Raw genomic sequence first — 13,994 nt, forward strand, 5'->3', positions numbered from 1 at the left:
TCATCATGTTTCAGATTTTTTAATGATCAAATGAGGCTTTCAGTTTTTGAGCAAGCCTTGCGTATGGGTACTGGAATGACCTCTTTCAACAGCTAATTGATCTCTGGTTTACAAACACACTGAATCTGTTGGGCTTATATTTTTATAATTTTGATGAACATTGAAACTGCATATCCCCCAAATAAAGGGTGAGATAATGCCATGAGAATTTGTTGACCATTGTGACTTTTTCACCACGAGATTTTTTGCTTATATGAGAATATATGGGCAGGCTTATGAGTGATGTTTTAAATATGGTCGACAAAGAAGGTTCAGAAGTTAGTATTATACAGAGGTGGACTTAAGAGTGGGATGGTTGAAGCATGGTGGACGAAAAACAGAACTCAGTAGTTAGTGCTGCTATCACATCGTTTAGTTCGTGGCCCTCTCTACCTCCATGGGTTTGAAACACGTCGAGCTTAACAACAAATCCAGCGAGGAGCTCCAATGAGAACAAAGGAAATATGTAGGCTTTTGCAGCCAGCAACTATCTAGCAATCGACAAACAAGTAATGACAAGACGGGTAACTAACTTCAGTCAATTGACAATGGTTAAACGATTATCAAATCAAATTTCTTCAAGCAGTATGGAATCACAAAGTCTAAGGCAAAGGAAAGCAGAACAATATTGATCAGCACATAATTGATCACTTGGTAAAAAATGGTATCACATTACTGTTGATGACTAATCAAGGAAAGTTTCGGTTTAAGAGTAGCCTTTGAATCATTTCATACTTTCAAAGCTCTTGTGGAGAAAGAAACAAGCAAAGATATTAAGGTGTGATAATGGTGGTGAATACAAGTCTAATCTTGTCAACAACTTTTATTATAAGTATCATGGCATCAACCAAGAATTCAAATGCAAATACATTGCTCACCAAAATAGTTGTGTCGAATGAAAAATTAGTTACTATAGAAGGGGCTTGATGCATGGCTGATAGAACGAAGCTACCAAAAAGATGTTGGTTAGAAGCTGGTACCAATGTGGTTTACTTAAAAGCCAATTATCATATTGAAACATATGATGTCATACTACAAGAAAAAAGCCTTACGCATGTTATTTTTTGGATCATTAGTTTATGTCCATGTGATAGATGAGCTCAAAAGAAAGTTTGGTACCAAGTCAAAGTGTACTTGTAGGTTACAATGATGGCCTATTGGTTATGGAATTGTGTTAAATGTAAGTTAATTATCTCTCAAGATGTTATTATTGAAAGTGTAAGCTATTATGAGAAGCTTGGTGGTGGGGGAGAGAGAAAGGAAAGGGTGGGCAAGGGGAAAAGAGAGAGGTAGATAGGGTAGGAGAGAGGGCGGATATAATGGTTATGCGTGAGGTACCATGGTAACTCCCTTTGATGCCAATTCTCATAAACACTTACTAATGGTAAGTTTCGCAGGTCCCCCTAACGTTTACTTTGCGAGTTTCAAAGGTCAACCCTAATGTTGAGTTTGCAATGTTGAGTTTCTAACACCAAGGGGAGGATTGAAAGGGTTAGAGAGAGGGGAGAGGGAAGGGAAACACATTATTCATTGATTATCAATAAATTAAGTAATTAATTAACTCTACAAACACAGTGAAGGGAGCAAGGACCCAAGAAGATCAGAAGAAAAAACAATTACAAAATCATTGTTTCTCAAAATTATGTTTTTTAGTTTTTGCATTATTAGTGCAAAATGTTATTGTGAGCAAAGAAAATAGTGCCAGAAAGTTAACTTTTGATTTGGGAAGGATTTTTAGGCTTTGTCGAGAAAGGGAATAAAAGTCCAAAATTATTGAATACAATGTTTAGGGTTAAATTGATTGACAAGTTTGTGAAAGTTGGGAAGGTCAATAAGTATTTACATCTTCCCATAGTGGTGCCACCTCTCTCTTTGCTTCTGACTCACTGCTCAATGGCCTTTAGCCATTTTGGCCTGTGAGGTCTTCTAGTCCTCTTCATAGGACACACAAGTGGCTTGCAACACTTCAATATCCTCTTCCAATCTTCAGGATATATAATCAGCCATACCTGGGGGTAGAAAGTTCTCAATGATGTAGCACATGACTTTGTACAAGGCTTGGTGCACCTTCAATGTATCGTAGTGGGCGAGGTTGATTTGGTTGCAAGTTTTGATATCAAGCTTGGGAGGAGGAGTCAATGGAACTTCATATAAGAACCATTCATGTTTGTCCATTAGTGTCACTGGTCAGATTTTGAGCTCTTAGCATAGCATCAATGGTCCTCTCGTGGCTCCCTTTCCCCTTATGTTCGTGAATTAAATCACCAGCTCCAAACCTAAGTGGAAAGGAGTTAAGGAGAGTTTGCAAAAAGAATACGTTGATTGACTATTCAACTCAAAGGGCGAGAAGCTATGGAATCTCGTCATGCATCTGACATGGCACTTATGATAAGGTGAATTCCCAATGTATAGTCTTAGAGTTTGTTTGAAAGACACATTCTTTGCAAAGGTGATAAACCAATTTTTGCAAAATACATCTAGGAGAGACATGCAACTAGATATGAAGGAAAGTTATAGATTAATATTGAGCCTAACATCACAATGAGAAAGGAAGAAGGTGAGCCTTGTGTAGATCGTTTGACACAAAAGGTGTATTATCAAAGACAAAAGCATGGAAGCTCTTTCCTCTTGAAAGGCCAAAATTTGTGGAGTAGTACTAAAAAATCCACCCCCATCATATGAGAACATCAAGCTTGCACTTATTACCAAAGAGTAGCAAGCCACATGCAATTTTTCTTCAAGAAAAATCCCAAATGAATGACACAAGCTAGGGCCTTCATGTCCAATATAAAGTTCAAAGGTAATGTTCACATGATGATGGGTCGAAGTCTCAAGATTACATACATCAAAATAAAGGTAAGAGGCAAATCTAGTCAATAGTACAACAATACAAAAAATTGCAATTATGAAAGGCAATGATAGAATGACATAAAATATGGAAAGAAAGGTCATATTGCAAGGTTATAAATATGGAAAGAACAAAAGGTCCTATTGCAAGAGATAGTAGATCAAAACAAACTAACTCCATAGAGAGTGTGTAGCGGCACCAATCTATCATGACATGGTTGCTTTGATGCAAGTGCTGCACAATATCCTTGGATGGAGGATGTATTAGGGTTTCATTTGAGGCAATGGCGGAGACTTCAATAACATGACATTTTCCTAACCATCGACGAATAACGAGCTTATTAAGAAAGGGGATAAGAGATCCAAGTGCACCATGATGTTTGCTTGAAAATGTGTTGGAAGCAAGCAGAAGAAAGAAGGGACTGGAAAGGATATACATAACTTTGAGGAGTAGAGAGCACAAGAATGCACGACAAGAAATCTTCTGATACCCAAATGAAATAGTTTTGTGCCGATCACCAATGGCCTCTTTGCTTGAGCTGCCCTGATCAGTACCTCTTCATTGATATTAAGAAGGATTTAGATCGAAGAAGAACCATGCACATGCAATAGAGATAAAAAAACTAGGTTACAGCTAGCTATATGTGTGCACTCCTATTGCACTTACACTTTCTCCTAACATGGTATTAGAGGGTCTCACCCCCTTGCATTTTCCCAAGGGAAGTTGTCACTTTTCATCATCCTTCAACACTGATCTTTTTCCATTAAAATAACAATGTATATTGATACTTCCTTAAAATAAACAACACACATTGATTCTTTTCCCATTCATTTGGAGAATTTACATAAGTTCTTTTCTACCTAAAAGATGCTACAAGGGAAAGGCATAAAAGTCCACATGGAAACGATATTTAAAGCCTACCACACGATGCACCCTTTGATGAGTGCCAAAAAGTAGTCATGGACACATCTTGGAAGACTTTAAGAAGATAGAGGCCAAAGTCGAGGGTAAGATGGAAACTAATATCAAGGATCCAATCAGCCCTTTTTAGATGCCCAAGAACTACATGCACAAGAAGCTTAGCATGAATAAACCCGCATTTGACAATGCATGGAAAATAGTCGAATATTAACTATGTGAAGAATAGTTAATTGAGCCCAGGTTCGGCAATGCATGGAGAATAGTGGAATATTAACTATATGGAGAATAGTGGAATATTATGTACATGGAGAATAGTGCAATATTGAGTATTGAAGATGAAACCGCTTGGGTTGTTGCATATGCTGCTTGTGTATTCCAAGGTTGAGCTGAAGTTAAATAACTGTCAAATAGATAAGACTCTCAATGATTATGTCATTGCCTAGCATATATGGCTAGTGAATTGGTATAATGTGACAATTTAATGATGCATTCCCTTCAACGTCTAGAATTATAAATTGTTTCAAAATCTTTATGCAATATTAGATAGAGTGATGACAAATTTAACCTCTTGATTTCTCTACATATGAAACAATGGACTCCATGTCTACTTATCCATTATTGCCTTATATTCTTCATCCATTATTATGAGTTTTGTGTATCTCTCGGATAAGTTGTAGGCTCATTGATTTCCATCACATTGGCCATGAATGTGTAATTGGTTTTGTAGGCCCACCTGTCTAGATTTTTCTTTTCATGAGGATCTTTTATAATGTGGAGATGAGGCTTCTATATTGTTAGTGTTCATTTAATACTTTGAAAATGTTTTTTGCCTTTTTTCGTATTTTATTGGAAACAAATCAACTGATACATGGGAATAGATGCTTGACTGGTCACCTCAAATTGCTCATTGTGCATTGCTTGTTGATCTAGTGAGCATAATATATTGGAATAGATCCAAAGGTTTAGCTGCTGAAGTTGGAATTCAAACAACGACCCCTTACCTGACACCCTCCCTTCCCTACACTACCTCCTAGCCCCCCCACTCCTTACCTCCTACCCTCCCTTCCTCTCCCTTGGCAGTTGACGTGCCCCTTTTTGCACCCCCCACCCCCCCACCCCCACCTACCTCTCTCCTACCCCCCCCTCCCCCCCTTTATCTCTCTCCTAACCCTTGCCCCCTCTTACCTCTCCCCTTATCTCTCTCCTAACACTTGACCACTCTTAACTCTCTCCTTTACCTCTCCCTCCTTGGCAGCCATGGCCGTTTGGCCCCCTCCCCTCCCATCTTACCTCTCTCTTACAACCACCAGCCCCCATCCCACCTTGCCTCTCTCCTACCCCCCCACCTCCACTTACCTCTCTTCTAGCTTCCCTCACCTTACCTCTCTCCTAACCCCCCCCCCCAACCCGCAATTACCTCTCTCCTCTCCCTGTCCCCCAAGGCAACCATGCCAACCCCCCCACCTTACCTCTCTCTTAACGACCTCCCCTCCCCCACTCCCCCCCTTGCCTCTCTCCACTTTACCTCTGTCTCCTACCCCCCCCCCCCCCCTCTTCGTCTTACCTCTCTCCCTTCCTTTTGACTCCTCCCTCTCCCTCCCACATTACCTCTCTCCCACCACTGCCCCTTACCTCTCTCTTTCTGCCCCTCCTTCCCCTCGCAGCTTATCTCTCTCCTAGCCCTTCCCTAGGCTTTCTTACGTGTCTCTCTACCCCCCCTCTCCTACCTTACACCTTATGTCCCTCCTGAAATCCCCCCCCTCTTACCTTCCTCCTTTCCCTTACTTCACCCCACAATTATCTCTCGCCCTTCTCTCTCTCCGGCAGCAGGCCCCTTCCCCCTCCATCCCACCTTACATATTATCCCTCTCCTAAACCCCCCCTCTTCTCACCTCTCTCATTTCCCTTACTCTCCCCCACACCCTACCGAAAACAATCAAGGTCCCTAGAAGGTTCAAGTTGCATCGCTGTTATTTTTGATTGCGATAAAAAATTAAGATGCCACAAAAAAAGACTACATAATATTAGGATGAGGGGATTATAATAGAACCACTACAATGTATCCAAAGAAAGAAGAATTGGAAAATAGAAAAGAATCATATGAAAATTAGAAGACTTAGGTAATTCAATATGGGAAAGACTAGAAGTATAGTAGAGCTAAGGAAAATACACTTTATGGGAAGGACTAGAAGTATAGTAGAGCTAAGGAAAATATACTTTATTGGTTGCTTTCCCAAAGAAAAAATAATAAACTTTAATGAGTGGAGACCTATTCACATTCAAAAGCATCAGCCTAAGCAGGTGAGAGGAGGAAGAAAAATCAAGATTATAGAAGAGTAAAGAGAAAGAAAGAGAGACTCACAGTAAAGAAAAGATTAAAGAGAGAGTTCTACTATTCACATTAAAATGCATTAGCCTAATGGGGTGCGAGGAGAAAGACAAATCAAGATTAGTACAACAAAGACAAAGTAAAGAGAAGAGTAGGTAGAGAGAGAGGGGGAGAGAGAGAGAGAGAGAGAGAGAGAGAGAGAGAGAGAGAGAGAGAGAGAGAGAGAGAGAGAGAGAGAGAGAGAGAGAGAGAGGATGAACATCTCATCAATGAAGTTGGTGGGGTACCTCCTCGCTCCATGGCTCCTTGCCTCCCCTAGATAGGGAAAAAAAGAAGAAAATAAAAAATTCCATTGTCTAGAAGGCAACATGGTACCAATTTCTCTTCCAAAGCATGTAGTGTATCTATGAGGGCTCCATCCCAATTATATGAGCACATAAGGGGATAGAGGAATCTCGCTCCCAAGGATATTGTGTATGTGTGAGGGCTCCAACATCCATATGGATGTATAATATGAAGTTTGATAAGGCTAGATAATATGAAGATTGGTTAGAGACTATTGTTACAAACAAATAATTAAAGTTTGGCAAGGCTGGTTGTTCCCACATGGAAAAGTTATAATAAGCGGTATTAGCCATGAGCCAAATTTTCACATGGTGTAAGCCCAACTTAGGAGTGAGGGGAAACCCCCACCCTTAAAACAAGAGGATAAAAATAGAAAGACACATGAGTTGAGATTACTTTAAATTCGAAGGCATAAAATTGGTTATGAGCTTGCTTTTAGCCCTTAATACATCCAGTAGCTTGATTCTTGTGATGTCAACATGTAGCTCAAGAACATTGATAGCTTTATCACTTTTAGGGTTCCATATTTGATGGAAAACATTTCAAGGCATCTCATGTTGCCAACCATCTCACCCACCCTCAAGCATCAATAGCATTAATTTTTTGCATAAAGGCCAGGCCTTATGATTGTTCTTTAAAACATACAAGGAATGTGAAGTTTAAAGGGTGGGATCTAATCTCATAGAATATTGAATTCTTGCAAGTAAATCATATTAAATGTGTGATTTACAAGGTGAAGAAATTTTCTAGAGTTATATAGGCTACCAAAAGGCCTATAATTGGACATGGAATTATGAAATTTTACTAAGGCCTATGGATTGAGCTTGCGTATTTAGCATGGAATACCACAATTTATAGAGAATAGAATAAGAATCTTACATGTCATATAAAGTTGCAAACATGTCATTGTTGCCTAAAGTTATAGTCTATGTTAGAGATTTGACTCTATTTTTAAAATGCACATGAAAAAAGGTTCTATTTATAACAAGATTACAAATGACCATTGTGTGTGTGTGTCCTTTGGAGATGCATCTTTGTGATGGAACAAGGTTATGAAAGCCTTATAAATGGTGCTTTATAAATACCACCATATTGAGTATTTATAAACGGTGTTTAATAAACACCTCCAATGTGAGTATTTTCAATCCTATACCATATGGATGCATATTGCTAGTGTTATACAAACTATAATCACACCATGCAAGTTACATACAATTTGATGGCAAGCTCCATGCAACTATAAAAACATACAATCTCATGGCCACTTCCATATTAACAATTTTCCCAAAGTTATTCGGATTTTTCTCATTTGAGAATTCCCAAGGTATCTAAACATCTCAAATTCCCTAATATGGTGTTCAGACATAAACCTTGCCTATGTGGGAGGTTAGGTCTTGAGATAGGGTGGGACTGGTCTAATTTTAACGAGGCCATATGCCACACCATTAAACCACATGTTGTGCCATGTCATCAACATATCCACAACGCCAAGTGTTAGTGATGTCAGTTGTGCCACCTCAGCATCCATGTCATTAGTAGCCATAGTGCCACTTTAACTTATCTACCACATCATATGCACTTGCTACATCATCCTTACAACATCCCACTTGCCATGTCATCAAGGCCGCATCACCATGCCACATCATCATAATCCATGTCACTACCACATCAGTAGTGCCATATTACCTTGACCCATCATCATTGCACATCATTTTCCACATAGCACAGTACCAATGAGGCACACTTACATCTTGCCAAGCACATGTGCACACACTTGACATCAGTACTATGCTCTACAAGCACATCTCTTCAAAGGCACATGTTGCATGTGCACGTGATTGCCACACAACCTTTGACCCCTCTTCTTAAGAGATCAAGTCATATCTTTTGATTTAGGAAGAATAAGAGAGTGATTAGAGCTCCATGTGCTCATCACCTCACACACAAGTTTTGACTTGCATCTAATAGTTTTGAGCCTCTATATCGAAGACCCTTCTTTTTCACATTGAAGCCTCTTCATTTACACATTTAACCCCAACACATTAAAAAGAACTAAGAAAAAGAAGCTATTTCTTGCTTTTCATTGCTATGACAGTTGGTGTAGCATAGATTAACATAGCTTAGTTTACGTTAGAGGAGATTCCACTCCACAAAATCTAATTAAGCCATTTCTTAAACTTACTCAACTAGTTCCTATCGGACTTAGTCCCCAGGTTCACATGTGATTTCACATTCATTACATATCTTGAAACTCGACCATCCACAGTTCAGTGAGTAGAGTTTAGAGTTTATATAGGTAGTAGGATCGTATTAGTGGGCAGATTGCACTTTATTCACTTTGTGGTTCACATGTGTTTTTTTGTAAAGTCTTATCGAGTATTTTTATAGCATTTGTGCACCTATTTGAGCCTTGTAAATCCTTCTAGCCTATTCTCAGCATATATTGCCATATCAAGGTTTGTAATAGATTGGATATATTGTAGTTTCTATCTTCACTAGCAGTTTGCAGATTGCAAATAATAGAGATGATATTTTTACAGGAACTTTTGCATCATGTCGACAACTAGCAACCTCACCTGGAGGCATATACTAAGTTAGGCAACTTCAATTATGGTACATGGAAGCATTGGTCAGATGGAGACCATAATTGTTTTATAAGATAAGCAGGAGTCTGTAGAGCAAAGTATGCATAGCATTTGATCAATTAAAATATTTAAGATGTCATGCTTGGATAAGTCAACTTGATCAATACATCACAAGAAGCTTGGGATATGTTCTTCACTCTATGAGTCCAAGGATACTTCCAAAATTCTAACACTCAGAAGCCAAATCAATTAGAGTTTTTGCAAGAGGTGTTTCATGTTTTTGCAGTGGATTGTGATGGTATTGGATGTTCATCATGTTAAGACCCGAATGTGTTTGTCTACCAATGTGGATGCAATTCAAGATCCCGAAGAATTCATGGTCATTTTATCGCATTGGCTTCTTAAGTTTAATTATAATGATACACTAGAGTCTAATATACAATGTCCAAATAAAGAATGGTAATTCAAGTGTATGTTTAAGATGTCTACCCCTTTGGTGAGTTGCTAGTTAAGTATGTAGTTAAGTATGACTCTTGAGTCAAGGATACTACAGGTAGCTTACAAAAAGACATTCTAATAGTGATGCTTAATAGATCTACCTAGATAGAATATGTTGGTGGTATGGCACGCCAAGATGTATTGTTGCCCCCAACATAGCACTTGAAAGGTCCATATTTCGAAATACGGAGATCGGATTCATAGACACTTCAACGTGAGCAGGGCTGTGTTTTACTTTAATTTCTTTTACTTTCAATTGTTAATATATGAAAATGAAAAGGCATTAAGGTCTTCCTACTGGCACAGTTGTTGCAGCATCCATTGATGCAAGCGCTCTCTCTCTCTCTCTCTCTCTCTCTCACAGAGACAAACATGCATTGACATAAATAAGTGCGTGTATACATAGCGCACAACATCCAAACAGCCTTCAAACCTTTTCTGGTTTGCATGATGTTGCCCTGTGCATACGATGATGTGAAATTTGTGTTCTTTAAGTGAAGATGCTCTCTCTTGTCCAGTGACATATTTTGTACAGTCACAATTTACAACCCTAAACCTGCAATAGTAACAATGCAAGGACTTTACAGACAATTGGAAACATGACTAGCGAATAAATACATACAATTTCCTTGAATATTCACAAATATTGAATGTTTCTTGTATATTCAAGCCTGCATTCACCTTACTCCAATGGAAAGAATTCCTAATATCCCATATTGAATGGTGACTGTCCAGTATGTACATGGCCTATGGGCAGTCCAAATCTGGTATCCTTGTTCAGCAGGACATTCAATAACGTTCTGTTTCATGCTCGGCGACTTAGATGTATTTTTCATTCAATTGTGAATGGCTGACTACGTTCATTCTGTGTCCGTCTCCTCATCTCCAATATGGGAGAGCTTGATAGAAAATACCAAAACACTAGTCAAAGCTGCCCCTATCAAATACCACACAGCTGCTGCTAGTAGTACCTGCATTTGAAGGCTGTTTGTCCATTCCGTAGGAAGGGGCCCGAAGACTTCAACCTCAGACAGAGCTGCCTCTGGGACACCTTTGAAATGCACATACAAGGTTGCAAAACCTGAAAACATAAGAGGTACACCTGTAACGATACCTCGAACCCAGTTATTCAATTTCTTGTCCAAGCTAGACGTCCCCTTCCAATTGTCACCGTTTTCCTTTTTTGTTCGGACCTCCTTGCCTGATGCACTGGACCTTTCATTGACCGGATAAGTGACTGGGCAGCTAATACGACTTATTGGGACCCAGTACTCATCATCAGGTGCCAGTCCAGTGTCAACAGGCCTTGTTCCCTGCCTCCGCCATGTGGCAGCTTCAAATAGTCTCTCCAGCTCACTTTGGAATGCAAAGGCATGCTGATTATGACTATGCCCAGAATGACGGCCTGAATCTTTCATGGTTCTATAGTAGGCTGCAGGAACAATAGCCCCATGACCTGCACGCCCAGAATCTGTAGGAGCTTGCTCCTTGGCACCATCCTTTGGAATAAAATGATACCACCATTTGCCTGCCCTAGCTTGTATTCCTTCCAGCGCAGCCAACCGAGCCTTTTTTTGGGCAGGTGTTTCCTGTGAACAGTGCAAGGCACCGTCTCTAATCAAATGCATACTAATTTACACGTAGAAAAGAAATTTAAAGCCTTCCCATAATCTCCAGCCCTTCTTGTTGCTCACAAAAGCTAAAGCTGCTTCTGCTAATATTTGGTTTGCAACATTCTGATTTTATAATCCAAGGACCAACAGCAAAGCTAACCGAAAAAAAGATCTGTCTGTAAAGTCACCGGTAAATTAGAGGGCCAAAAAAGGAAGATAGATAGAAAAACAGGAAAACACTTCTTTGAAAACTGAAGTGATGCTAGAAGCGGCAGGTTGAAATTCGACAGGAGAGCAAAAGTTCACAGAAAAAGGGCAAAAGCAAACATCAACTGAAAAAAGAGTTAACATCCCAAATAATAAAGAGCAACATTTTCCCCTCTATTGAAGAACTTGCGAATGCAAGCAAAGTATCACGAACAAATCAAATATCAGTAGCACAGCTGTGAAGAAAGGCAACTATTTCCTTTCCATACTTGAAAGTGTCTCTCTAGCCAACCTCGTCAGATGAAAAACAGGTCAGCCCTGAGTGGAGCACCACACCTGAATCATGGATACCCGAAGTTTCAAAAACATCCAGTACAAGAAGCACGGCACAGTGTAGGATCAGAACTACTTAAAAAGCGTTCTTATTGAGGCAAGCTTCTCCTTCTTCAGCTGAATAAACAAGAGATCAGTATGTCCACTCGTGGGCAATTATATGGAAGGGCTGTTGGCGACATCCACCAAAGGTTGAGAGAACCAGGAAAGCATTTGAAGAATGACTAGAGGGACTTCTTAAGAGAGCAATCAAGGAAAATATTCGAAAAATTACTAGAGGGACATATTAAGAGAGCAATCAATCAAAACTTTGGGTAACAAAGATGTTCCAAAACGTAAAAAACAAATGGAAAAACGCAGCCTATAAGTTCAAATCTACTTTTCATCTCAATAGGTCTCCACACCTTGACATAATGGGTTTCCAAAACAAAAATGCCTACACACTCGAGGTACATCATGGCATGGGACAAGAGCACCTAATTTTTAGGGAAAGAAAGAAACATTCATTAATTGGATTTAATGTACATGACACAGAAGTAGCCATTAATAGTTCCACCCCATAACAAGCAAGGTGATCTAATTTTGGAGAAACAGGAAAGAAAAAGGAAGCAAGCAACAGGAAAAGCAACAGGAAAGGAGATAACTTACTTCTCGCTTCACCCATCTTTCAGTCTCGAAGTCTCCCACAAACTATAAAATGGACTAAAGAATTTCCCAAAAGACGAGGCATATCTAATTTATAAAGCGACACCCATATCGATTCAGACTCACTTGGGAATTTAGCTTTGTTTTCCTCTCACAAACATAACTTTTCAAAGCCTTACATTACTAAGGAGCCTGATCCCTTTTACTTTTTAACTCACTTTGTTAAGGTTGGAAGCTATCTGCGCACTTACCTTCATAATTGACACTTTTCTTTGCTCCCTCTGGGCGAGCTTCTCGAGAAACTTTTCTACCGCCTGAAAAACATCAGTACTTCTTACCCCACCATTGCTGTGTACATCGATGCCAACTGGAACACAACGTTCTTTTGACATGACATACTCAAAAGCGGGCAATTTGCTTTTGTCTACCCAACTGAAAAGAAAACAGCATACCATGGACACGTCATATGTGCTGCGGTATAATCGACCTTGCATAATATTGCTGTATTACAGTTTGACACGAAAAGGATTTGAGGGGTATAGGGAGAGTACGAGATACAATCTACGGGACAAGCTCTGATCGCATCTTCGATAAGAGGCTCCGGATCTGCCCATTGTCCCACCGCTCGGGCACGTCCGTATTTGTTTTCTATTGCGAAGGTGCTGGAGGCCAAGAGAGCGCATTTGAGACAGCCGATGCACTGGCTTTCATCTACAAATACCGCCCTCTCTTCATGCGCGGGTCCAAACCACTTTGAATAGAGAGGGCGACCTGTGAATCCCTCAAATTCTGTTGAGCCTGCACGATCCTTAAGAGAGACAAATGCCAAAGCACCCTTCAGAAACCTTGAGTGAAAACAGAAGCTGAGAATCACACAGCTCCAGCAGATTATACAGAAAACCCTGTACTCACTTGGTCATAAGCAGTTCGTTGATTTGGGTCTGCAAGCGTTGCGTAGGCTTCGTTCAGCAGAATTGACATGTCGTGTCCAACGTGTCCGGCGATGTCGGGATGGCATCTCTTTTGCAGCCATCGATAGGACCTTCGTATCTCCTGCTGGGATGCGGTCTCGTCTACGCCCAAAAGCTCATAGAGATCAAAGGCATGCTCTACAGAGGCCCTAAAACGCACGGCGTTCCTCGATCGTTTTGATGGTGTTAGAGTCCCTGGCTGCCGAAGTCGTGCAAAGTCCCGAGAGTCGACGCCAGATAAGCCTTGCCAAGACAGAAGCGCTGCTGCCATATGCGTGGATGTTTCAGCTGCTCTCAATTCAGCGGGAGGAGGAGGTGAGCGGCTGCACAGTCGTGGGCAGTAGCTCAACCTCCTCGGATTTCAAGCATCATGGAACGCACAGGCAGAGGCAGCGTTGATCGACTACGTAACGTAATTACGTACACACGTGTCGATTCACTTTTCACGTGTGCCATTTACGTAAGATCATGTTTTCAACATTGCAGATAAACCACAAACATTTCAATTGTTAAATCTCCTCAGTTCTAGTGGTCTTTAGAACTGTATGAGCTATCTTGGAAAGGAGGGACTTACACTCCAAGTGATGACCATCCTACCACTCGCTCAGGTTCGATTATTGGGATGAGGTTTCTTTTAGGTGGTTTTTGATTCTCTTGGAG

At 40.3% G+C, this 13,994-nt stretch overlaps 1 protein-coding gene across 2 annotated transcripts; it reads right to left on the minus strand.

Annotated features, from left to right (window-relative positions):
- Positions 1-10,209: 10,209 nt before the first annotated feature.
- Positions 10,210-13,777, minus strand: LOC147903216 (chaperone protein dnaJ C76, chloroplastic-like). Of its 2 annotated transcripts, none has more exons than XM_087372990.1 (4): positions 13,276-13,777; positions 12,915-13,171; positions 12,615-12,795; positions 10,210-11,154 (listed from the first exon to the last, which is right to left on the minus strand). In XM_087372990.1, the coding sequence occupies exons 1-4, from the start codon at positions 13,603-13,605 to the stop codon at positions 10,426-10,428; spliced, it is 1,497 nt and encodes a 498-aa protein (XP_087229116.1). In that variant the 5' UTR covers positions 13,606-13,777; the 3' UTR covers positions 10,210-10,425. The 2 variants fall into 2 exon arrangements, with proteins under 2 accessions (XP_087229116.1, XP_087229115.1); XM_087372989.1 differs by having other exon boundaries at positions 12,915-13,198.
- Between the last annotated feature and the right edge of the window lie 217 nt (positions 13,778-13,994).

Source organism: Dipteris shenzhenensis, chromosome 3 (genome assembly GCF_047967505.1).
Source record: "Dipteris shenzhenensis isolate YYH24624 ecotype China chromosome 3, Dip_SZ_1.0, whole genome shotgun sequence".
NCBI lineage: Eukaryota > Viridiplantae > Streptophyta > Polypodiopsida > Gleicheniales > Dipteridaceae > Dipteris > Dipteris shenzhenensis.

Bases quoted from the DNA above. Each gene is read 5' to 3' on its own strand.
- LOC147903216 (XM_087372989.1), bottom strand. From the start codon at position 13,605: ATGGCAGCAGCGCTTCTGTCTTGGCAAGGCTTATCTGGCGTCGACTCT. The intron at 13,199-13,275 runs GTGAGTACAGGG...AGGTTTCTGAAG, and splicing joins AACGAACTGCTTATGACCAA to GGTGCTTTGGCATTTGTCTC. The intron at 11,155-12,614 runs GTAAGTGCGCAG...CACTGTTCACAG, and splicing joins GAAAAGTGTCAATTATGAAG to GAAACACCTGCCCAAAAAAA.